This window comes from Podarcis tiliguerta, assembly GCF_965153285.1.
Source record: "Podarcis tiliguerta genome assembly, chromosome: 16".
Classification (NCBI taxonomy): domain Eukaryota; kingdom Metazoa; phylum Chordata; class Lepidosauria; order Squamata; family Lacertidae; genus Podarcis; species Podarcis tiliguerta.
Window position 1 is genome coordinate 18441043 of NC_139549.1, and position 24616 is coordinate 18465658.

General features: G+C 47.8%; 2 protein-coding genes across 2 annotated transcripts; both read left to right on the forward strand.

Moving 5' to 3' along the window:
• The first annotated feature begins 27 nt into the window (after positions 1-27).
• Positions 28-4466, forward strand: LAMTOR2 (late endosomal/lysosomal adaptor, MAPK and MTOR activator 2). Its single transcript, XM_083417433.1, has 4 exons — positions 28-274; positions 1209-1371; positions 2985-3074; positions 4226-4466. Exons 1-4 carry the CDS (start codon positions 207-209, stop codon positions 4280-4282), a joined length of 378 nt encoding a protein of 125 aa, XP_083273559.1. The 5' UTR covers positions 28-206; the 3' UTR covers positions 4283-4466.
• Positions 4467-9600: 5134 nt separating this feature from the next.
• Positions 9601-24533, forward strand: RAB25 (RAB25, member RAS oncogene family). The gene is made up of 5 exons (XM_083417427.1): positions 9601-10284; positions 15951-16146; positions 20276-20469; positions 21326-21406; positions 22222-24533. The coding sequence occupies exons 1-5, from the start codon at positions 10245-10247 to the stop codon at positions 22356-22358; spliced, it is 648 nt and encodes a 215-aa protein (XP_083273553.1). The 5' UTR covers positions 9601-10244; the 3' UTR covers positions 22359-24533.
• The last annotated feature ends 83 nt before the right edge of the window (positions 24534-24616 follow it).

Sequence of the window (24616 nt, forward strand, 5' to 3'; positions counted from 1 at the left end):
AGGGCGGATAGAGCGGCCCTCCGCAACGTACCTCCTAGCGACAAGTTGGTGAAGCCTCTCCACCGGGGATGGGGGAAGACCGGAAGTGATGTTGGGATGGGGAAGACTACAATTCCCAAAATGCCCCGGAGTTATTTCCTTGTTGGGTCAGCTGATGCGAGGCTTCGCCCTGCTTTGCGAGGGGAGCGTTTGGCTGGAAGGTTGTGATGCTGCGCCCCAAGGCCCTCACGCAGGTGCTGAGCCAGGCGAACACGGGGGGAGTCCAGAGCACCCTGTGAGTACTTGGGCAAGCAGAGCTGGTGGGGCTTACTCGCGAGTCGCAATGCAGAGGGTTGCATTGCAACTTATGGAACTCACTTCCTCAAGGTGTATTTGGCTAGCTTTAATAATAATAACCACTTAGAGGGAATCTAGGAGGGGAGCTTTATATTGCTGCACATAATGAAACATTTGAAAAGGCTAGCATAAGCAGAATAAAGGTAAAGGGACCCCTGACCATTAGGTCCAGTCGTGACCGACTGGGGTTGCATACTCATCTCGCTCTATAGGCTGAGGGAGCAGGTGTTTGTCCGCAGACAGCTTCCGGGTCATGTGGCCAGCATGACTAAGCCGCTTCTGGCGAACCAGAGCAGTGCACGGAAACGCCGTTTACCTTCCCACCAGAGCGGTACCTATTTATCTACTTGCACTTTGACGTGCTTTCGAACTACTAGGTTGGCAGGAGCAGGGACCGAACAATGGGAGCTCACCCCATTGCGGGGATTTGACCTGCCGACCTTCTGATCGGCAAGTCCTAGGCTCTGTGGTTTTACTCTAGAACTTCAGGCTTGAATTGGTCAAGAGAGTGTGTTTTCTGTCTCTTTCTGTGTGTGCAGCTGTGCGTATATAATTTTATATAGCATTTCGGTTCCTTTTGTTAGCAAATAATACTTGCAGTGTGTTTATGTGTGTGTACCGGACTGCTGCACTTCAGGCTGCAGAGGCTGAATTAAAGCAGTACGTTGCAAATAGTTAGGTGCAGGTCTGTAAACATCACTGTGCAAAATGTCAGTTGCACATGCTGTTTTAATTTGCTGCATGGACATCACCCTCGTATGAGCGCCCATCAGGTTACAAATAAAAGTATCTGTTAATCTCTTTCAAAATCACTTTTAGACATAGACACAATTCTCTAGGACTATTTAATCCTCTTTGCTGTTCCTCTTTAGCCTTCTGAACAATGAGGGCTCTCTCCTTGCATATTCTGGTTACGGAGACACAGATGCCAGAGTCACAGCTGCCATCGCCAGCAATATCTGGGTGGCTTATGACAAGAACGGGCACCAAGCGTTCAATGAGGATAACTTGAAGTTCATCCTAATGGACTGTATGGTACGTATCATGAGGTGTTGAATATCCTGGCAACCTCTGCTGCTGCTGGTTCACTGGGATGTATCGGTCACCGGGAACATTCATTTCAGGGATAGTAGGAAATCTCAAATCCCTAGGTATGGCTGGAGGCACACCTTTGTGGCAGCACGTTTCTCTATGCATGATGAAATGGCACATCTGGAAATCTTTGAGGAGCGATATTGGAAGGATGGAACAGGGTGGTTGTGGGATGCCCTGTATACAGTCCGGCCTCTGTTAGCGTTGGGCTGGAGATTGACAAGAGGCTAGAAGATACAGCTGGAGTCAGAACATGGCTTCATAATCACATTTGCTTGCTTAAGAGTGGCTCCACTACAAGGGAGCACTTGCCTGGAGAGGTTTCCAGCAGCTTTTCCACCAGCCTGCAGAGAAAAGCTTGGAGGGTGGAGGTGGGAAAGTTGGCCCATGCTGTGCACTGAAGCCCTTGCAATCTGCTGATATAATGGCGCATGCAAAGCCCTCTGCACAGAGTTTTGCCCAGGGATTTGCAGGTGTTGCTGATCAGCCCCTGTGGGGTTTGCCCTTCTGGATGTCATGGCAACAAGGAGGCAAACTTGCCAGCCACTGTTTTGCATGGTGACTTAATTCATAGAATTGTAGAGTTGGAAGAGACCCAATGGTCCTGGAGTCCAACCTCCTGTAATACAGGGAATTGAGTCTGCATATCTGTTGAGGGGGCCACTTGAGGTCCTCAGCTGCCCAAATTGCTACCTGGTGAGTGCGAAGTGTAGCTGGGCTGTGCATTAGCCAGCAGTCACAATAGGTCGGATGTATTCATCTCATGGTGGTGAAGCAAGCCCTGTAGGCATCATGCAGCCTGGAGCTGCTCCAGCAGGCACCAGAGGAGGCCTGTGATGGCGACACACAAGCTTCTGCTTTAAGGAATTCATTTATTACACTGATATCCCAGCTTTCTTGCAAGGAGCTCAAGGCGGCATATATAATACTTCCTCTTCCCATTTTATCCTCACAACAGACCAGGGAGGTAGATTAGGCTGAGAGGCAGTGACTGGTCCAAGGTCACCCAGGAGCTTCATGGCGGAGTGGTGGCAAGAGCCCCAGTCCACTACAACCTCACTGGTAGAGGAAGGTAGGGGGTCCAGAATCTCCCTTCATTGTGGGACATTTTCTTCAGAGCTCTTGGGGGGGGGCTTGCCCATAGGCTATATCTAGCATTCCCAAATGGCTTTGTGGCCCCAGGTCCACCTTTTAAAAAATATTATTATTTCAGAGGATTACCAATGAACTACTATTACTATTTCAATAGCGTAGAAGAGCTGGTTGGCAAGCCTTCTGGAAAGCGACCTTGAGAGGAGTGGTTTTCGCCACTCCCATTTTTCTGCACATTGGCCACGACCAGTTTGCCACACAGCCCCCAGAGGATGAACATGGCCCTTGGCCCGGAAAAGTTGTGCTGTCCCTGTATTAAAAGTGGCAGAAAACTTGTCTGAATTTGAATAGGGCAACACCTCTGCAGGGTGAGAAACCTGAATGCCCTGCAGTCTGTGAATATTGTGCACTCATATTCTCTATCCTCTCTACCCTGCCCTGCACAATGCATAAAATGACCCAAGGAGGGCCGTGTTGCCATCACCCGCGTTGCCAATCTGCTCCTGTGCATGTACGCGAAAGAGACGGTGGGATTTGGCATGCTGAAAGCCAAGGTAAGGGGTCAACCTGCTCCTGGTTTTATTACTTTTATTCTTGTGGGGCAGCCCATCTTGGAAGGTGACACAAGTAAAATAACTACTTCCAGAGAGTGTCTCCCTGTAAGAGATGCAGCAACACATCCAGCCAAGAACCTTTGGTGCTTCCTCAAGGCAGCTTATTGGGGACTCTTCTCTTCCTCCATCCCACTCATAGCATTCTATTGCAGGCATTAAGGTCTCTGGGGTCTAATTCATACACATACACCATTTGACGGTTTTACATTTGATTTCTATACACTTAGGTATGGTCCATACGGTTACTATACTGTTCACAGAATTGTAGAGTGGGATGGGACCATGAGAGCCATCTAGTCCAACCCCCTGCAATGCAGGAATCTTTTGTCCAACGTGGGGCTTGAACCCACAGCCCTGAGTCTCATGCTCTACCGACTTGAGCTACGATTAGCAACTGAGTCACCTCAGCTCATCCTGTTGAAAAGCTCTGCATTTCATGTCATGAGAGACAACGGCCTCGCTTTTACGTACCCCAAACTGGTGTTACAAGTATGTGAAGCGGTGGGTTTTGGGCTTGTGGATGCTTTCTGCCTCCTCCCCAGCCATCACATGGCCACAAGGAGTTAGGAAGCTTCTGCTTTTCAACAACTACAGTGGTACCTCTAGTTACAAACTTAATTCGTTCCGGAGGTCCTTTCTTAACCTGAAACTGTTCTTAACTAGAGGCGTGCTTTTGCTAATGGGGCCTCTTGCTGCTGCTGTGCTGCTGGCACACGATTTCTGTTCTCCTCCTGGGGCAAAGTTCTCAACTCGAGGTAACTCTTCCAGGTTAGCGGAGTTTGTAACCTGAGGTGTTTGTAACTCGAGGTACCACTGTACTCTTGTTGAGGGCGATGCCTGAGCCAGTGCCCAAGTTTGCTTTACCTGAATTCTGCAGAGGAGGTGGGCACACAGCCAACCAATTCTTTCAACCCTATGGGGAGGGCTGTAGCTCAGTGATCCCCGGCATCTGCAGATAGTGCTGGGAGAGAACCCTGCCGAGCCTCTGTCAATCAGTGTAGGTAATACTGAGCTCGGTGCACCATTGGGCTGACTCTGTATATAAGGCAGCTTCCCAAGTTCCTAACCCGCCTGTCCTTGTGTTTTCCCAGGCTCAAGCTCTGGTCCAGTACCTTGAAGACCCGCTCACCCAGGTGGCTGCCTCCTGAGCAGGTGAAGGAGCCCAAAGGCAAGGCAGACCTGCTGCACCCATCTCCTGTCGGGAGCGAGTTTCAGAACAAGCTCTTGCACTGAGGTGACCCTGTGGACTCTTACTTCTCTGCAGCCTTGATGAGCGCTGAGCTCAGGCACTTGAGTGTGTTTCAGGAAAATGGAAATGGCAGTGGGGGGGGGGGAATAAAAAAGTGTGTTCTTACCATTTGAGTCCGGTCTCTCTTTTGAGGAAAGAGGAGGAAGTTGCTCCTCTGCATTGACAGAAACATCCGCCTACCATCCTGTACATATTTGACCTGGAAATAAATCCCGTAGAACGCAGTGGGGCTCGCTTACAAATTAACCCACACAGCTGCTCAAGTGTTCCAGACTCTGAACCTGAAAGGTTTGGAGAAGAACTGACCTGGACCCAGGCTTTCTGGAAGCATTTTCCTGCTGTTAAGCAAGGGGATTCAGTACTGAAGGGGAACCACCTGGTGGCAGCAGAGGAGCAAAAGACATTTCCATTCCTTTCATATTTTGCTTTTAATTGGCCAATTCCAGTAATCCCTTTCCGCAGCTGGTGCTGGGTTAGCTTCAAGGCCAGTGACACCTTCCTAAGCCTGCCTTTGCTGTGCTAATGCTCTTGAGAGGAGACAGGTGGTGTTGAAAGACTTGGTGGCTGGGTGGGGTGCGTGCCTTCATTGAACTCTTCCTATAAGTGTCAGTTCCCCTCTTCAAACAGAAAGGTGGACTCATTTCTTGCTTAGGGCTAAGTTGACAGATGGGGGAAATCATTCAGTAAGGGTTGTAACCAATGCAGCACTAATGACTTTGCAAAAAATAAATAAATTCCTCACTCTTTCCATCCCACCCTGTACACCCCTAAGTCTGTCCTGGGTTTTTCCCCAACCCTCCAGAGTGGATGCAGGGGCGCACCGGGGAAGAAGGTCCATTGCACAAGCGTAAATTCTTGCACTGATGGGACATATTAGTTGGATACAGCGCTTTGTGTGTGTGTGAGTAAAAGTAACCGCACACACTCACACTCCCCAAAACTACATTTTCTGTCTCCTCCTGTCCACCCTTTCACATCAACGTTTTGGTCATAATTGCACACTAAAGTGATACTTGTCTGTGCAGATCTCCTGGGAACATGCAACCTGCCTGCCTGTCTGGGCAGGGTCCCAAATGAGCCTGTCCTTTGTCAACTCTGTCTCTTATGTGTGCACCAGGAGAAGCCGATTTGTCTTTCGGATGCTTAGTGTGCCAAAGATGCTTTCAGCCCAACACAGCTGGCTGGCGTGCTTGCTTCTGCACCCTCTTCCATTTTGTCATCTTGTATATCAGGATTGCAAAGGTGCATACTTGGAAAGGAGCCCCCTTGAATCTGTGGGGCTGACCCAAGTGGCCAGGTTGGTGAAGACTGCTTTATGGAATTCCTTCTACAGATGGAACTATCAGAGATGAACTGGTCTGGTCAGTCTCCCGTCAAAGGGGAAGAGGGTGCCCTTGTTCCTGGCAGATGTTTGCTCCAAGTGTCTTGCCCCAAAGCTTAGTTAACTTTTGAACAAGAGCAATTTTCAGCTTTGCTGGGTGTTTCCCCCGCAAATTGCAGCAGCCTGCATGTGTGGTTTTGTGCTAATCTCCTAGTTGTTTCATTTTGCATCTTCTCATCCTGTCCAGAATGAATCTTTTTAACCACGTGGAAAGAGGGATTTGGGTGTCTACCTTCCCAAACGCCAGGAGAATTTCTGGAACAATTGATTCCTGAGCTGGTGTCTCCTTCCTGTCCGTGTGGTTATCAACTTAAGCTTTACGACACTGTTTCATTTCACAATGCAGAATAATCTGCTTTCCCCCCATTCGTGCTGCTGCTTGTTGCCTGAACCTAAAGCAGATCTGTAGGTGGCTATTACGTGGCTAGATGAGAGTTCAGGGACCCAGCCAAAGGGGATCTAAGCTTGATGTGATACAAATAACCAAAGCAATGCATTTTTGATGTGCGAAGCTGGAAACTTCAGTGATTTCAAAATGCTGCTTTGTCACATTTTTTGGCCTTTCTGGTAACTTGTCACTCAAAATCCTCATTCTGGTCTAGGGGATTAAAATATATATCTATTAAAACAAGAGAAACCTATGGGACTCCCTTATGAGGAAAGTTCACACCGGTTGGGAGTTTTTAGTCTAAATAAGAGGTGACATAAAATAATTTTATAAAACTTTCAGGACAGAAAAAGAACACACTTTTTCATGCAGTTCATAGTTGAACTATGGAACTCTCTGCCACAGGAGGCCACCAACCTGGATGGCTTTAAAAGAGGATTGGGCATATTCATGGAGGAGAAGGCTATCAAAGGCTACTAGCCATGATGGCTATGCTCTGCCTCCACAGTCAGAGGCAATTAATGCTTCTGAATCCCAGTTGCTGGAAACTGCAGGGAAGAAGAGTGCTCTTGTGAACAGGGCCTACTTGCCAGTTTCCCACGGGCATCTGGTTGGTCCCTGTGAGAACAGGATGCTAGACTTAATGTGCCATCAGCCAGATCTAGCAGGTTCTTCTTGTGTTCTTAACTTAAATGTCACTGACATCCTTAGGCTCTTGAATCCACAATTCAAAGGGGCCACATCTGAAGCTTGGTTTGAACCTGGTTTGGCCCTCATGCTTTCCCCAAAACTATTTGGCAAAGTGGGCTTTTACAAAGGAGTCCCTCTGCCCGCCACCTTTTTCATGCTGCTCCAAGGTCAGCTGAGGCTGTGAAAAAACCGGTTTCTGCTGGGGCATTAGAAAGCAGTGTGGGGTCACTCTCCAGGTAGGATGGAGAAACACCTGCCTAGAGAGCTCCTGCCCATAGCTTCAGTAGCTACAAACCCTGAAATTTGGGGTATCCTCCAAGCCTGTGTCAATGTTTTGCAGTGTTCAGTGTTGTGTTTGATGTGTCAATTACTCAGATTGGGGGAACGGTGCTGCAAAATGCAAGGTTATCGCTGCAAAATGCTGCAAGAGTTTGACACAGGTTTGGAGAGAATCCCACACTTTGGAGTTCATAGCTAATGAAGTTAATCGCTGTAGACCAGGCTTGGGCTCCATGATCTGACTCTTGTTTGCATGTGGTTCAGTCCGGAATGGTCAACTTTCTCAGAATTCTGGTTCTGGAAAAGTTGCTGCCAGGACCTTTTAACATTCACCATCACCAAGAAAGCCAACTGCTCCTCCTGTGACCGTTCTGTTTTTCTGGTTTGGATGTGGTTTATTTTTCAGTTGCAAATAACGTTATCTGGAAACTTTTTGAAATCGTAGATTCTCTGAAGTGGAGGCTTCTCTCCCCCCCCCCCCGCCCCGCCCCAGAAGCCTGTAAACACAAAGTATTAAGCCTTCTGGACCTCAGTTTTACCACTCCTCACCTCCCCTCAGGTTATAATTCCAACTCCTTATATATCTTAGGCTTCTCCCTCTTCAACATTCCACCCTTCTGGTCTGGTCTAACAGGATTAGTTTTTTAGGTTTATGACGGGGAGGCTAGGAATGAAGTCCGACTACAGCTGCATGGCTGACAACAACAGATACACTGGTGTATCTGAAGAAGTGTGCATGCACACGAAAGCTTATACCGGAACAAACTTAGTTGGTCTATAAGGTGCTACTGGACATTTTATTATTATTATTTCAACTGCATCAGACCAACTCGGCTACCTACCTGAATCTGACAACAACATGCAGGCTTCTCGTCCCCAGCAGTTGCTACTTCCCTTTTATTGGGATGAGGAACCAAGTTGCTAGCTCTCAAGATTGTGAGGAAATGCCTCAGGGCACAGCAGCAGTTTTTGTTAATTTTAACCCTCAATGAAACTCTTAAGCATTAGCGTGATGTACAGTGTTAATCATACTTGAAGTAAGCCATTGAAGTCTTGCGGCAAGTCCATTAGAGTTGCAGAGTTTTTGAATATGGCGATCTGTATTAAATCATGTAGGCCAGAGACACACATACACGGTTAAGCATTATAATTCTGTGGTTTTTAAGTTGTATCGGTGTGCGTTTTTCATTAATGTTACTGTTAATTGTTATAAAATGTTTAAATGGTCTGTTGACTGCAAATGAGAGCCCCTCCCTTTATTTGCAATATATGTCAGTCATAAACAGTGATTCACAAAAGCTTCTTTGAAACGTATGCTTTTACTGTGTCCCACACTCACGAAGCTTTGGGAGAAAGTGCTGTACTATATAAACAAGACACTATGAGGAAAAAATTAAGATTTTCAGAGGTGAATTTGCTCTTGAACTATATACCCACTGTATGGAGAATGACAACAGGACAGCAAAAAGGGATTCTACGAGCTCTAATGGTGACCAAGAGACTGATACTGATGAACTGGAAGAATTCCTCTTAATCAATGGCTTGACAATATTGTCAACATAAGAACAGACAGCTTATAGACACAGACGTTCTTTGGATAGATACAACAATACTGTATTTGGAATGAGTTTACACAGACTATATTAGGTTATTGACAAGTATATGTGTATTAGGATAATAAGAATATAAAGGTAAAGGTACCCCTGCCTGTACGGGCCAGTCGTGTCCGACTCTAGGATTGCGTGCTCATCTCGCTCTAGAGGCCGTGAGCCGGCGCCGTCCGAAGACACTTCCAGGTCACGTGGCCAGTGTGACAAAGCTGCAGCTGGTGAGCCAGCACCAGCGCAGCACACGGAAACGCCGTTTACCTTCCCACTATAAAGCGGTCCCTATTTATCTACTTGCACTTAAGAGTGCTTTCGAACTGCTAGGTGGGCAGGAGCCGGGACCGAACGACGGCAAGTCCTAGGCACTGAGGTTTTACCCACAGCGCCACCCTCGTCCCTTAATAAGAATACACACACCTGAATATTAATGTATGGCAATGTAACAATATTTTTTCTTTTTTTCATTCTCACTCACTTTTCCTTTTTTTCTCTCAGTCGTATCTTTTTATAAATGAAACTCTTCTAATAAAATATTAATAATAAAAAACAGTGATTCATAAACAACTACTTTTTTTTACAGTCACTGCCCCCCAGCACCAAATGTCTATTTCATACCACAAGTTGTCATGTTTTCTCAGAGCCCTATAAACACATTGCACATGTAATAAAACTATGCCAGGCCGATAGAAAAGCAGTTAATTTCCTGGTCTGTTTGACTCTCTCGGGCATGGGTTGCCAAGTGATAGTAAGTCCCAACTGTTTGATAAACAAACATGCAGAATTAAAAAAAAAAAATACACATCTGGGTCATTTGCCTAAGCAAAGCTTTCCTCCCACTTTTCTTTTGGCAGGTATAAAACACAGGTTTATCACTGCGCTTGATTTCAGAAACCAGTAAATAAGTCTCAGTTTGGAAGCTGCCTTGCCATCGTTTTCCTCAACTGGAAGAGAAAATATGGTCTATGGCCTCGGCTAAAGGCCCAAGCTCCTGTCTGGGGAAACAGGCAGTGGCCCATCCTAACCCCTTTCTCTCCCCTCCCCCTGACCTTACCGCGAGCCCAGGTGAAGCGGGCGAGGAGTCCCTCTGCTCAGGTGACACCCGCCCAGGTGAGGTGCCGCGGAGGGGCTGGGCTCAGCCCTTACCTGTTCAACCTGCGCGGCGGCAGAGTCCACGCCCCACTGAGTCAGGCGAAGCTGCACCTTTAACCTGCCCTGACTGGGTGGCACGGTTTCTCCCTCCTCCTCCCGCCCTGCCACCCCCTTGTTCAAAGGGTCCCCCACCCATCCGCCCTCATTCCAAACAAGAGCCTCTCTTTGCACAGGTGGACCTCGCTCCTTTCCGCCCCTCCCTCCCTCCTTCCCTCTACGCTCTTTCTGCTTTAAACTTGGGGTTTCTCTGCAAAAGAAAACAAAAAAGCCAGCAGCCTAGCCTTTCCCTCCTTCCTGGTTTGTTGGACAAGGGCAGAGAAGGGACCCCTTTGCTCCAGCTGAAGTGGGCCCTGGAGGGCAGCAAGCCATGGGGACCTCAGAGGAAGATTATAACTTCGTCTTTAAAGGTGAGTGTCTTGTTTTTGCCTCTTTCTCTCTCCCCACCTCCCAATTCTTTATCTTCAAAGCTGTTGGCTGGGTTTTCAGGACTGCTCTGAAAGCTATGTGTTGACCCAAGATGCCCCCTTTTTTTTTTAAAGCCATGGGAGGATTTATAGAATTGTGCAAGTGTAACGCTGGAAGGGACCCTAACGGTCATCTAGTCCAACCCCCCTGAATTGCAGGGATCCCAGGGAAGTCCGTCCTACCGTCCAACAGCTCTCACCGTCGGAGAGTTCTTCCTGATGTTGAGTCGGAATGTGCTTTCCTTTAAATGGAATCTACCAGTTAATACACTAGGATAGCTCAGCTGGAAGAGCATGAGGTTCTTAATCTCAAGGTTGTGGGTTCGAGTTCCACACTGAGCAAAAGATTCCTCCATTGCAGCAGGGTTGGACTAGATGACCCACGTGGTCCTTTCGAACTCTACAATTCTATGATTCGGGTCCTACCTATGATTCTATGATTCGATCCTATGATTCGGGAGCAGCAGCAAAACACGCTTCCTCCATCTTCCATGTGACAGCCCTTAAGGTATTTGAAGTCCACTCTAACTTCCTAAGGTGGGGCAATGACTTGAAGGGACTGTAGCTCTGCGGTCAAGCCCTTTTTTTGCTCTCTTGTTCCAGCCTTGCCACCTGCAACTAGGAAAGGATCGGGGTGATGGTGAGAAACCACTGGTCCATCTTAGTAATGCCAACACTGGCTGGCAGCAGCTCTCCAGGATTTCAGACGGGATATTTTCAGTCCTACCTGGGGATCCCAGTAGGGATTGAGCTTGGGACTTTTTGCATGCAGACAGGTGCCTGCCTCTCCCGCTGAGCCACAGCCCCTCCTTCCCCCAGTCAGTGCAGACAATAGTGGACAAATAGGCTCACACCTTTGGGCTGCAGCTGAGTATCCTTTGTCAAGCACCCATATGGCACTTGAAGAGTGCCTGTCTTAAAGAATCAAGGCTGATTAAGTCTGTCCGCGTTAGTTGATTTAATTTTGCACACGTTTAAAGCTTAATAAACTGAAAGACAAAATGTGCAGTTGTGTGCACACTCTACCTTTTATGCTTTTTAAAATTTAGATTGAACATCTGTAAAGTGATACTCATAATGTTACAACAGGTTGAAGGCAGCGTAAAGTTGAACATTATCATTAGAGTAAGTGTTCCAAAACTTTACAAAAATTATGAAAATTAAATCTGTTAGGCTGATTTGTATGCTTTCTTTTATAATAAGTTAACTTAATCTTCTGTTACTGTGATTTTTCCCCAATATATTTGCGTGTACTCCCCCGCCCCCATTTTTTAGCTGTCACAATTGTAGCAGCAGTTATAAGATGGAACACTATCTCTTGATGCTTTAGATAACCAAGTAGAAATATTTTAGGCTCTAACTTCTAAGGGTATATGAGATCCTAACATATCAGACAGATTATCCTGAACAGATTTGCTAAATATTTGTATTTGAAAGAAGTTCCGAAGGATGGTGCACATTACTGTATATAGCTCTAAAGCACACCATACAGTGCCTCAAAGAATTCTGGGCACTGTAGTTTGTTAAACGTTGCTGGGAATTGTAACCCCATGAGGGATAAACTACAGTGCCCAGAATTCTTTGAGGGAAAGAATGTGCTTTGAAGGTATAGCATGTATGCAACTACCTCATTGTGTAAGAGTAGCAGGAATGCTTCTTCTAAGATGGCAGTTGCTGCACACCCTAACCCTAAATAATTTAAGCATGTAAAATTGCTAGGAGGTTGGGCCACCAACTTGAGGTTTGTATTCATTTTAATGCAACTCATCAGCTGACCAAACTTTGTGTTCCTAGTGACTATTGTTGGTAGTGATAGGATCAGTTTCCTCCCTGCAGCTTGATTATTTGCTTTTCTCTTTCCTTGTTTCCTGGTACTTCAAAGCATGTGACTCTTTGCTTTCCCCATCAACCATAGGAGGAGAGCTGAGTTAAGTTGCAAAGCCATGCACCTCTACCCTTTTCAATAGAAGCCTTGTCATATCTCGCCTGCTCAGGGAGGCAGGAGCATCTTGCAAGAGTTCAGCAGCTTTGCAAGCTGAGCTTTGCAAGAGTTCACCTGCAGGTTGTATGCAGTGCTATTTTTCTAGAAAATTAGGTGCTGGGAGTTAGCATGAATGTGCATGAATGTGCAAATGTGCTGGAACTGAATTCCTGCTGGGAAAAGAAACCCTGAAACTAGCCTACTTTGCAAAGGTAGAATTTGCATTTGTTGCCACACCCACTTTTGCCTCTGGCCCTGCCCACCATTGGCATGTGGTCATCATAAGGTTTTAGCCTTCAAGGCTAAAAAGTATTCCTTGTCCCTGTTATAACAGTTCCCGCTAACTACCTAGCTTCCTCGTGCCAGATGTTTTCCCCTAGTGCCTGGAGCGTTTTTGAGGGACAACAACACACCAATTTGGTGTTCTGGGCATCCACAAGCCAGAAACCAGCCCTGATCTGATCACTGTTTGTGCTAATCTGGACTCTGAAGCACCAGAGCTGCATGCATTAGGAAAAGCAAGCAGAGTAAAGCCAACTGTCAAGTTTCTAGCTCTCTAACAACTCCCATCTAGGCAGTAAAACCATACAGACAACAGCATACGGGATGGCGGTTTTCTCAGAAACCAAAACAAATATTTGGCCTTCATAAACCTGCACCTCTCAGTAAAGGAGCAAACATGATCCCTGAGACGGTGGCATTCAAATTCCAGCTTGGAGGACACAGATTCAGTGGTACTTGTCAGATAAATAACCTTTTCTCCAGCCTCAGACCCCATCTCTGTCTGCAGAAGGCTCAATTCACACCATGCATTTAAAGCGTTACGATACCACTTTAAACAGTCATGGCTTCCCCTTCAAAGAATCCTGTTTAACAGACTGTCCCTCTTCCCAGGAAACTCTGAGGATCCAGGGCTTTTTTCCAGCAAGAACTCACCAGAACTCAATTCGGGCACCTCTCAGGTGGGTGCCGTTGCCATTATAAGAGAACAAGGGAGGCGTTCATGGTGACTTCTGGCACCTCTGTTTCTAGAAAAATAGCACTGGCAAGTTTCCTCACACTCACCTATCCTTCTCCGTCCTCCACCCAGGCAAATGAGTCATTATCACAGTTCAAGGACACATTCCAGCCAGAAGAAAACAGTCTAGGAGGGTGTGAAGCAAGACCAGTGAGGCGTGTGGTCTGGAGGAGAGTTCAGAGGGCTAGACGGAGAGAGTTGGGGGGCCACATTCAGGCCTGAGTTCCTGTCCCCTGCCCAAGATAGGCTCTGAGGTGCAGAGGAATCCACGTGAAAAACTACTGTATTTTTCCATGTATATTTTTTCCTAAATTTTTGGAGTTTAAAATAAGGGGTCATCTTATACACAGATAGTGCATAGTGCATTTTCTTAATTTTGAGTCCCCCCAAATAGGGGGCATCTTATAGACGGGAAAATACGGTACATGCAAAAGTAGAAAAGGGACCTCTGTGGTATTGCCTTGGTTGGGGAGAATCGATTTGGGATTCTTGCTCATAGGAGCTGTGATTTGAGGTTTTCGAAGAGCTGACACAGAGAGCAAAGTGTTAAATGGGAATCATAGAACTGTAGAGTTAGAGGTACCCCGAGGGTCATCTAGTCCAACCCCCTGCAATGCAGGAATCCTGCCCACAGCTGCTCCTCGGAGGGCTCAAGCCACCAACCTTCTGGCTAACAGCCGGACGCTCTGATCCATCCCATGCAACTGGCGGAAGAGTCACTGAGGCCCAGCTGTTTAGCAACACAGAAAAATAATTCCATAGGAAAGATACCGGCTGGCTTTTTTAGCACATATTATGGCTGCCACGGTACATGTTAGCCTGTCTGATAAGCCTGATAAATTGAGAGGCAGTGCGGTGTAGCAGTTGGATTAGGACCTGGGAGACCAGGGTTCAAATCCCCCTTCAGCCTTGGGTGACCTTGGGCTCTCAGCCGAACCAACCTCATAGGGTTGTTGTAAGGATAAAATAAAATGGGGAGAAGGAGGAACTAGGTACACCACCTTGAGCTCCTTGGAAGAAAGGCGTAATATAAATGTAATGAATGAGTGAATGAATGAATGAATGAATGAATGAATCGGGCCCTGATCGGGAGGATCTCAGTCGCCGTCATCATCCTAACAAACAAATGAACAGCACAGGGACAAGTGCAGGTAGTCCGGCAACCTTTCCACGCCCCTCTGAATGGAGGTTTCGGGCCACCAGCAGCCCACAGATCACTTTCTGAGAAGCCAAACATAGTTATTCTACAATTGTCGAAGCTAGCTTTCCCCAGCCTTCAAAGCCAGCGACACCTACCAGGTTTGGGTTTCCTGGTGGAGCTGTAGGACCCTGTACCTTGCGTGAATTATGGCCTGTTGTATTTGCCCTTCCTGTAGCGATTGAAAATGTGCCGTGTTAATTGTTGCAAAGTCTTTGGGGCGTGAAATCACAGCTATAAATAAAGGGATTCAAGAGCACTTGGCAGGGGGAGGAAGGAAGAGACACACGGGTGTTCCTGGCAGCAGCCTTCAAAATAATGCAAGTGAATTGGGTGAGTGGCCAGTGGCCAGGAGAGCATCACATCACTACTGAAGGGCAAGGCATGGGACCCTCTCAGGCAAAGAAGGTTACCTTTGCAGAGCCCCAGTTCTTGTCCCAAGGAGGGCTGCCGGAGCCACTCCATCCCATGATGCATTGCAAAAGGCTCAGCTCTATGGTCACGTTCACACCATACATCTAAGCACTGTGGTACCATCTTAAACAGTCACGGCTTCCCCCAAAGAATCCTGGGAGCTGTAGTTCACTAAGGGTGCTAAGAGTTGTTTGAAGACTCTCCTCCATTCACCTCACAGAACTAAAATTCCCAGAGTTCCCTGTGAAGAGGCATTGTAGCTGTGTGAGGGGAACAGGGGGTCTCCAAACAACTCTCAGAACCCTTAACAAACTACAGCTCCCAGGATTCTTTGGGGGAAGAAGCTATGGCTGTTTAAAGTGGTATAGCATAGTGCTTTGAATGTATGGTGTGGATACCGGTTGTTGGAAACCGCAGGAGTGGAGTCCTCTTGCGATTGAATCCTGCTTGCCGTTTTCCCTCAGGCACCTGGTTAGCCACTGTGAGAATAGGATGCTGGGCTAGATCATGGACCAGCCCACACATGAGGCAAGGTGAGGCGGTTGCCTCAGATGGCAGGATCCACAGGGGCAGCAGATTGCACTGTAGATTTTTATTCCCCACTTGTTTGGGGTAGATCTTCACTCACTCTTCCTTCCCTGGTGGGGGGGAGCAGTGTGCTATTTTGTGTTTTACCTCTGGTGCCAAACTGCCTTGGGCCAGCTGTTTACGTCAAGATTTTAATCCTGTTCTGTGTCCATACTGGCTTTGAATTTATTATATATGAAATAGCTTTTCTTCTAGAAAACAGGGTGCTGGTACTGCGTACTCTTGAGCACCACCAGAAGAAAAGCACTGGCTTCATATATGTTTTTTTGTTGGTGATGCTTATTGCTACATCGATTCAATCATGTGTTGTTGTTTTTAATAGGCAGCGATTCATAAGGTGAATAAATGCATTTGTACCTAGACTTTTTAATGAATGCAATGCATTCACTCCTTCCTTCCCTCTCTCTTAGTGGTCCTGATTGGAGAATCAGGAGTCGGGAAGACCAACCTGCTCTCCCGGTTCACCCGCAATGAGTTCAACCACGACAGCCGCACCACAATTGGGGTGGAGTTCTCCACTCGTACCATCCTGGTGGGAGATGCCTTGGTGAAAGCACAGATCTGGGACACTGCTGGCCTGGAGCGCTACCGGGCCATTACTTCGGCGTAAGTACAGGTGGGGCAGAAGTTATTGGGAGGGATTTGGCTGCGGACTGCGGCCTTCTCCCTTAGTGTTAAGTTGTGGGCGAACATAGCAGACGACACAGCGATTCTTCAAACAGCTCTTCTTTATTCAGATGTCAGAACAGAACTAAGCCGAGGGGCTCAGTCAGCCTGCTTACCGTATTTTTCGCCCTATAGGACGCACTTTTTCCCCTCCAAAAATGAAGGGGAAATCTGGGTGCGTCCTATGGGGCGAATGCAGGCTTCGCGGACCTCTCCGCAAACAGCAGGAGCGCTCCCGCTGCTGGCGGAGAGGTGCCTGCATGCCGAAGCCTGCGCGCGCTGAGCTCAGCGCGCCCAGGCTTCGCGGACCTCTCCGCTAGCAGCGGGAGCGCTCCCGCTGCTGGCAGAGAGGTGCCTGCATGCCGAAGCCTGCGCGCGCTGAGCTCAGCGCGCCCAGGCTTCGCGGACCTCTCCGCTAGCAGCGGGAGCGCTCCCGCTGCTGGCGGAGAGGTGCCTGCATGCCGAAGCCTGCGCGCGCTGAGCTCAGCGCGCCCAGGCTTCGCGGACCTCTCCGCTAGCAGCGGGAGCGCTCCCGCTGCTGGCGGAGAGGTGCCTGCATGCCGAAGCCTGCGCGCGCTGAGCTCAGCGCGCCCAGGCTTCGCGGACCTCTCCGCTAGCAGCGGGAGCGCTCCCGCTGCTGGCGGAGAGGTGCCTGCATGCCGAAGCCTGCGCGCGCTGAGCTCAGCGCGCCCAGGCTTCGCGGACCTCTCCGCTAGCAGCGGGAGCGCTCCCGCTGCTGGCGGAGAGGTGCCTGCATGCCGAAGCCTGCGCGCGCTGAGCTCAGCGCGCCCAGGCTTCGCGGACCTCTCCGCTAGCAGCGGGAGCGCTCCCGCTGCTGGCGGAGAGGTGCCTGCATGCGGAAGCCTGCGCGCGCTGAGCTCAGCGCGCCCAGGCTTCGCGGACCTCTCCGCTAGCAGCGGGAACGCTCCCGCTGCTGGCGGAGAGGTGCCTGCATGCGGAAGCCTGCGCGCGCTGAGCTCAGCGCGCCCAGGCTTCGCGGACCTCTCCGCTAGCAGCGGGAGCGCTCCCGCTGCTGGCGGAGAGGTGCCTGCATGCCGAAGCCTGCGCGCGCTGAGCTCAGCGCGTCCAGGCTTCGCGGACCTCTCCGCTAGCAGCGGGAACGCTCCCGCTGCTGGCGGAGAGGTGCCTGCATGCGGAAGCCTGCGCGCGCTGAGCTCAGCGCGCCCAGGCTTCGCGGACCTCTCCGCTAGCAGCGGGAGCGCTCCCGCTGCTGGCGGAGAGGTGCCTGCATGCCGAAGCCTGCGCGCGCTGAGCTCAGCGCGTCCAGGCTTCGCGGACCTCTCCGCTAGCAGCGGGAGCCAGCACTGGGCTCCCACGGCTTGCAGAGAGCTGCCTGTTTGGGGGCTGGGGTCGGGGGAAGCTCGGGCTTCCCCAACCCCGCGCCTGGGGGGGAAATAATTTTTTTCCTTTATTTCCCCCCCAAAAAACTAGGTGCGCCTTATGGGACGGTGCGTCCTATAGGGCGAAAAATACGGTATATAGAGCTCCAGAACAATTGTAACTGTTGCCATTTTCTAAAACTATCCAATCACTGAACGTCACTTTTCGATCCTTCATTTGCATACAAAACTATCCAATCACTGAACGTCACTTTTCGATCCTTCATTTGCATAACTATCTACAGTATCCCCCAGCTGGCCCAGGGTGAGAACTTCAGTACATAACACTTAGCATCTCGCCACATCCACACTGACCTGATCCGCAGCCTTGAACAAGCCTCAGCCCTCCCGTCTGCAGTATTGGGATAATAACAATGGGTCATCTTGCAGGACCGTTGCAAAGGGAAATGCTTTGCATGCTCATTCAGCCCCCGATCCTGTGCATGTTTATGCTAAAGCAGGGGTTGATGTTGTTAGTAGCTTTTTATGCCAAAGCATCTCCAATATTTTCCAGAATAAAAATATAAATTAATTCTATTAATTTTATTAAGTGGATACACCTCATAATTGTAAAATCAAAAACAAAACTTCAGAGAAGTTTAGTCAATAATATTATCAATAAGAAAAATGAACAACCTTTTAAAACCTTCAAAAAGTCAAATGACGGCAGGCTAAAAACAGGTTAAGAAACAAGAAGCATTAAAACGGCAATGAAAGAAGACCTAGTGCTCATCTAAAAATATATAAAAGTATCCCCAAATGATGTTCCTCTTGAGATAACATATAATTTGTAAAAAAATACTTGTGAACATAACACAGGTACCACAGGAGCAACAGTTCCTAAACACACAAGCACAGCACCGTATTAAAACACCCAAGAGGAAACCTCTTGAGATTTGTCTGCTATAATAGCAGAGTTGAGGTCCTGCTGGATGCAAGTGATTTTATCCTCAAAATGCTTCTCAGACATGTCTCACTGGGCTATTGTAGGCTCCACCACGTCCTCTGAGCCAACCCTCCAGGGGCCACATGGCTGTAGTGAGTTTTGCCACACCTCCCTCCCCTCCCTCCCTCTCACACACACACACACACCTAAAAAGAGGGGAAAGGACTGGGAGGGAGGAGGACAAAGCAAGCTTAAGTTACACGTGACATCAGTGGCATTTTCTGTGTTTTTTACCATCACTGGAAGCGCTCTTCTTTCCACCCACTCCCCAGTTCAGGGCTGGTGACCGTGTCCAGACCAGAAGGACAGGGCAGCTCCTGACACACGCAAAATATTATCTATATTGTTGCACCCCGCCCTGCAACCTGTTTTGATGAAGGGCAAGCACAGAAGCTTTTAAAATAAATGAATATGAATGCAGTCCAATGCCACTGTATTAAAATGCTAAAAACCACAGAAAGGACTTGTGCCACCCTGAAGATAATAAGATCAATGTGAGCCAAGCGGTCACGGACCCAGCCCTGTGTCATCAGATGCACCTGACGAAAGTGTGCTCTGGAAGAGCAACTCTTAAAAGTGATCAGCCTCTTAAGATGCCAGGGTAATACGGGATTAGTGTGTTGTAATGAAGACAATGAACATGGCTACACCCTTGGAAGTTATAATTGCTAAGCATTATTACTTATTTGAACTTTGCATGTTTTGTTTTTTTTGTTTTTAATTAGTAGACTGCAGAGACTGCAGAGATTCTCTAATCGGGTTAGAAAGCTAAGCTCATGACTTTGCAGCATTGAGTGAGGCCACTTAAGTTGAGTGAAGCTTCCATCCTCCCCACTATAGGGAGGTGTTCTGTATCTCTGTTTAAAGTATAGCAATTACCGTATTTTTCGCTCTATAACACGCACCCGACCATAACACGCACGTAGTTTTTAGAGGAGGAAAATCCGTAGGCATGCCACCCATAGGCATTCCCTCCATAACACGCACAGACATTTCCTCTTACTTTCTAGGAGGAAAAAAGTGAGTGTTATGGTGCAAAAAATACGGTATTTGTAAGCTTTCATCCATAGATATAAACGCCCACATACAGTTTTTAAGCAAATTGTTGTTTCTTTCATCTTATTTATTTTTCTTTCTTTTTTTCTTTTTTTTTGGCAATGCATAACTGGTCACCTTATGTTGGGTGCAAATTAATTAATACTGTGATTTGAAAAGTGAGATCTAAGGTGGAAGATCTGGAAGGTGGAAGATCCGCAAAGAAGAACCAACATAGGCCACTTTCACACCATTTAAAGCACTGTGATACACCTTTAGACAGTCATGGCTTCCCCCAAAGAATTCTGGGAGCTGTAGTTTGCACAGGGCACTGTGCGTTGGTAGGAGGCCCCATTCTCAGACCTACAATTCTCAAAGTGGTTCAGTAGTCGATCCCTCTTCCCAGGGAACTCTGGGAGTTGTAGTCACAACACTCAGTACCCTTAGCAAACTGCAGCTCCCAGGATTCTATGGGGCAGAAGAAGCCACGGCTGTTTAAAGTGACACTGTACCGCTTTAAATGTATGTTGTAATCAAAGGCCTCGTTTAAGAAATAATGTTGAGACTTCCAAAGAAAAGAGAAGGAATCGTGGGACACCCATGCTTCCTTGTTGTTGTTGTTGTTGTTGTTGCTGCTGCTGCTAGTTCTTCATATGCACTTCTCTTAACCCTTGTCCTGATCTCTCAGTTATTACAGAGGCGCAGTGGGAGCCCTCTTGGTTTTTGACATCACCAAGCACCAAACGTATGATGTGGTGGAGCGCTGGCTGAAGGAGCTGTATGACCATGCAGAAGCCACCATCATTGTGATGCTGGTGGGCAACAAAACAGATCTGACCCAAGCGCGGGAGGTCCCAACGGAGGAAGCCAAGATGTATGCAGGTAGGGGGCAGCTCTGTGGCTTCGCGTGTTGGGCTCCGAGAAGGATTTGTGCTCCACTGCAGGGAAGGACTGTGGCTCAGTGGTACAGCATCTGCCTTGCATGCAGAATGTCCCAGGTTCAACCCCCCCCCCAGTGTCTCTAGCTGGGGCTGAAAGTGTCTCCTGTCTTAAACCCTGGAGAGCTTCTGCCAATCTCTACAGACGGTAACTGAGCTAGATGGGCCAATGGTCTGACTCAGTGTAAGGCAACATCCCATGTACCTTCTCGGCACTTGTGTGAAGAGTTAGAAGCTTTAAGACGGAGTGCCTCTTTTAAAATAGTTCCTGCCATCTGTACTGGCACACTTTTATAATGTGTTTTATTACTAAACGAGCAATGCCACTATATAAAAATGAAATCTACAGCCTGATCAATCACAGGCACTTTTAACAATTGATTAATCCACACTGTGTTATTGTCTGTACAGTGGTACCTTGGTTCTCGAACTCAAGTCCGTTCAGCTTCCAAAACGTTTGCAAACCAAGGTGTGGTTTCTAGTTGGCTGATTGGCCCCAGAAACAATGCCGACAGCCAAAACGGACTTCCGGCTTCCGAAAAACGTTCACAAACTGGCACACTTACTTCCAGGTTTGAGGCATTAGGGAGCCAATTTGTTTGTCAGCCAAGCCATTCAGGAACCAAGGTACCACTGTCCACTATCTTTCTGTCCACTGTTTCAGTATTCTCTGAATGCATTTTATAAATTATGAAATAAAAAAAGACAGAATGACTACCAATCCCAGTTTTAAATTGGTGATCTGATCTTATCTATTAATGGAGGTCTGATAGGGTCTCACTGCTTCTCTCTTCTTGCAGAAAACAACGGTCTGCTCTTTATGGAAACCTCTGCTCTGGACTCCACAAATGTTGAATTGGCTTTTGAAACTATCTTGAGAGGTGAGTCATCAGTTGGTGGTACCTGTGGCGAAGCTGCATGCTCCACTACCAGGGGCAGAGAGCAATCGGGGATGTGGCTAGCACTCCCCAGAGGGCGTGATGGCATCCGGGGACATGACATGCCGCCTGGCACGTGGCGTGTGTCCAGGGGGGGCCCACCTCAATGGCATCCTACTGGAATAGTGGTGCCGGGGGTGGTCCACTCCCTTTGCACCCCCGTTCCTCCGCCAGCGGGTGGTACCCAAACTCACAGTGGCCTAGCCAGGGCTGAGAAGGAGGGTGGTCTTCCTTGCTGTCACTTGTTCTTTACTCCAATAAGGGGCTGCAGCCTATGGAGAAGGGTTTGTTTTAAGCCCCCACTCCCCATTTGTGTGTGTGTGTGTGTGTGTGTGTGTGTGTACCCAGAAACCTTTAGCCTTTTTACGCATGGAGATAAAAAGTAAATCATACAGTCTGGAAAAACATAAAATTCAGGTTTTCCCCAGATGGTAGCTTATTGGTGCTGTTAATGCACGCAAGTTAGCACTATGGTGCAATGGTGGCTGGGATTGGGAAAGGTTTTTTCCTGGACATCCTCCCCATTTTTGCCCCCTTTAATTTTTTTTTGTTTAATTTAATTGCCAAGTGTGTAAAGCTGGATTTGCACAAGCTAAATGTGCATACATTGTGAGTTACCTGTACAAATAAAACCATCTGTCCTAAAGACACATTCATTCCAAGGAAAGTGAGCCCCTGGGGCACTCCTGGAATCTATCGCTGCTCGGAGATTGGGGTGGGTTCGTAACTATCTTTATTTATTCCTTCCTGTCTCCTAGACATTTTCAACAAAGTGCAGAAACAGAAGCAGAAAAGCCCCCTGGACAACACCGTTTCTCTCTCTGCCGAACACACTGATGCAGCCTCCACCTCTCAAGCTGTGGAAGGGAAGCGAGCTTGTTGCTTGAACCTCTGAAGCGAGGGTCGCACATGAGGAACATCAGCCGTGTTGAGGAAGCCAACATTTGGTGGGTGGGAGAGGATTCCACACTCTGGATGATGATTTATGGCCGAGATGTCCGTCTCACTGTAGCCTCTGTGGTCTGGGGGTTAGTTATGGAAACTTTTTGGATCAGGCTCGCCTACCTAAATCTAGGGAGCACAATAGTGTGTTTGGGGGTGACAAAGCATCTTGAATCAAGAATTCTGTGTTTGTGGGTCAGTACTTGTACAAAAGAACTACCCGCAACCCTGCAGTGTCCCAGCCTTGTCTTCCAATACAGATACGAATCTATAGTGACTGCAACAGTAGCCACAATCCTGCCAAAGTTAATCACAACTAGCCGTCCTGTACCCTCTTAGATGGGAGTGAAGTGCTTTGAACTCTGGTAGGGCTTCTTCATCCAAATAGGCCTAGGATTGCAGTGCAAGTTCCATTGCAGGTTATTGTGACTAAGGCCACAATCGCACCGTACATTTGATAGCACTTTAAACCGTCACAGCTTCCCCAAAAGGATTCTGGGAGCTATAGTTTATTAAGCTTGCTGACAGTTGTTAGGAGGCCCCTATTCCCCTCACAGAGCTACAATTCCCTTCACAAGGAACTTTGGGAATTGTAGCTCTGGGAGGGAAAGAGGTGCATCCTGACAAATCTCAGCGCCTTTAACAAACTACAGCTCCCAGAATTCTTTGGGGAGGGAAAGTCACGACCATTTAAAGTGGTGCCGTTGCACTTTAAATGTATGGTGTTAACATGTGCTAACTTAAATCCTGTTGGCTTTCTGTGAGGCTTACCATGTGTACGCAGGAGTAATCCCTGTTGAATTCAGTGGCTTTTACTTCATGGTAACAGGGCTTCGCTGCATGTGATATCTGCTGCTTCAAACTTTAAAAAAATTATACTTCTATCCCCACAACCTCCCTCTAAGGAGACGAGGTCAGTGCAAATTTGTGGATGATCTTGAGTCTCCCTCATCCATGTCCAACTCTCTGTCCCAGCCATTGCCAACATGGTGCCCTCCAGATGTTTTGGGCTATGGCCATAACTGGGAGTTGTAGTCTAAAACTCCCAGAGGGTGCCAGGTTGAGAGAGGCTGCTATAGAGCTCAGCCTTCCTCATACACTGGCTGGGGCTGATGGGAATGGTAGCCCAAAACAGCCAGAGGGTGCGCAATTGACAAGGTTGCTGCTGCTCTTGTAGAGCCAATAAATCTGCGCCAGAATTTCCACACAGTGCCCTGGGCATGGTGCCAATGTGGCTGAATGACTAGGTAGGTAGGAAGAAGGGCATTTTGCAGGGCAGGAAATTCGGGTATTATGAAGACTCCCCTGACACTTCCTAGTTTCCTAATACCGGAAATCCCCCAACAAAATGATTAACTGACAGAACTGGAAGCCAAAAGGAGGAGGTGATGGGTGATGGCTTGAAAAGGGGATTATACAACTTCATGGAGGAGAACTCCATCAGTGGCTATTATCAGTGGCTAAATTGAGCATCCATAGGCAGAGACAATCCACCTATCAATACAGGTTGTTGGGGGAAGAAGCAGGAGGAAGAACTGATTGGGGGGGGGGGGGCTTCCAGCTTGGCTAGTGTGTCAAGGAGTCTGCAAGGATCCCTGATGGGTGTCTTTTAAAATTCTTTTGTTATATTCCAAAGTCCCTGTCAGCTCAATGTCTTTATTAGGCAAACCAAAATATCATGGAATAGTTTGCAAGCTTTTTGAGTTCTCCTTATCTCTTCATATGGCTCGATGAAGAGTTCGGTGAAACTTAAAAACTTGCACATTATTTTGTGACATTTTGGTTGGCCTAATAAGGGCACTGCCCTAGTAGGGAATTCCGATCCCACCCCCCTATACTTGTTATTCCTTTTGTTACACGTTCACAATGCACTTGGACTCCCTGCTTAGACTTCTTTCTGTGGCTGTGACTCCTTTTGTGTTCAGCCTCCATACCGAAACTTGAATGTCTGGATCCCCAAGCTGAGATCCTTCGAAATTTACCCCATCCAAAAGACACAGCCAGGCCTTTGTGGAAATGGAAATTCGTCAGTATATTGTGTGTGTACATTTATACATATATGTGTTGTGTGTATATCTAGCAAGAGACACAAAGAATATATTTTGTAAATAAATCGCTATGGACTGGGCATTTTTTTATTTATTACTGTGCTTAATGTAGCGAAACAAGTAGGGGTGTGCACACTGGGAAACATGACATAAATAAAAGAAA

Excerpts from the sequence above, each read along its gene's own strand:
- LAMTOR2 (XM_083417433.1), top strand. The coding sequence starts at position 207 with ATGCTGCGCCCCAAGGCCCTCACGCAGGTGCTGAGCCAGGCGAACACG. Across the intron at positions 1,372-2,984 it reads TCATCCTAATGGACTGTATG|GAGGGCCGTGTTGCCATCAC; the intron begins GTACGTATCATG and ends AAATGACCCAAG. Across the intron at positions 3,075-4,225 it reads TTGGCATGCTGAAAGCCAAG|GCTCAAGCTCTGGTCCAGTA; the intron begins GTAAGGGGTCAA and ends GTGTTTTCCCAG.
- RAB25 (XM_083417427.1), top strand. The coding sequence starts at position 10,245 with ATGGGGACCTCAGAGGAAGATTATAACTTCGTCTTTAAAG. Across the intron at positions 10,285-15,950 it reads TTATAACTTCGTCTTTAAAG|TGGTCCTGATTGGAGAATCA; the intron begins GTGAGTGTCTTG and ends CCTCTCTCTTAG. Across the intron at positions 16,147-20,275 it reads TACCGGGCCATTACTTCGGC|TTATTACAGAGGCGCAGTGG; the intron begins GTAAGTACAGGT and ends CTGATCTCTCAG.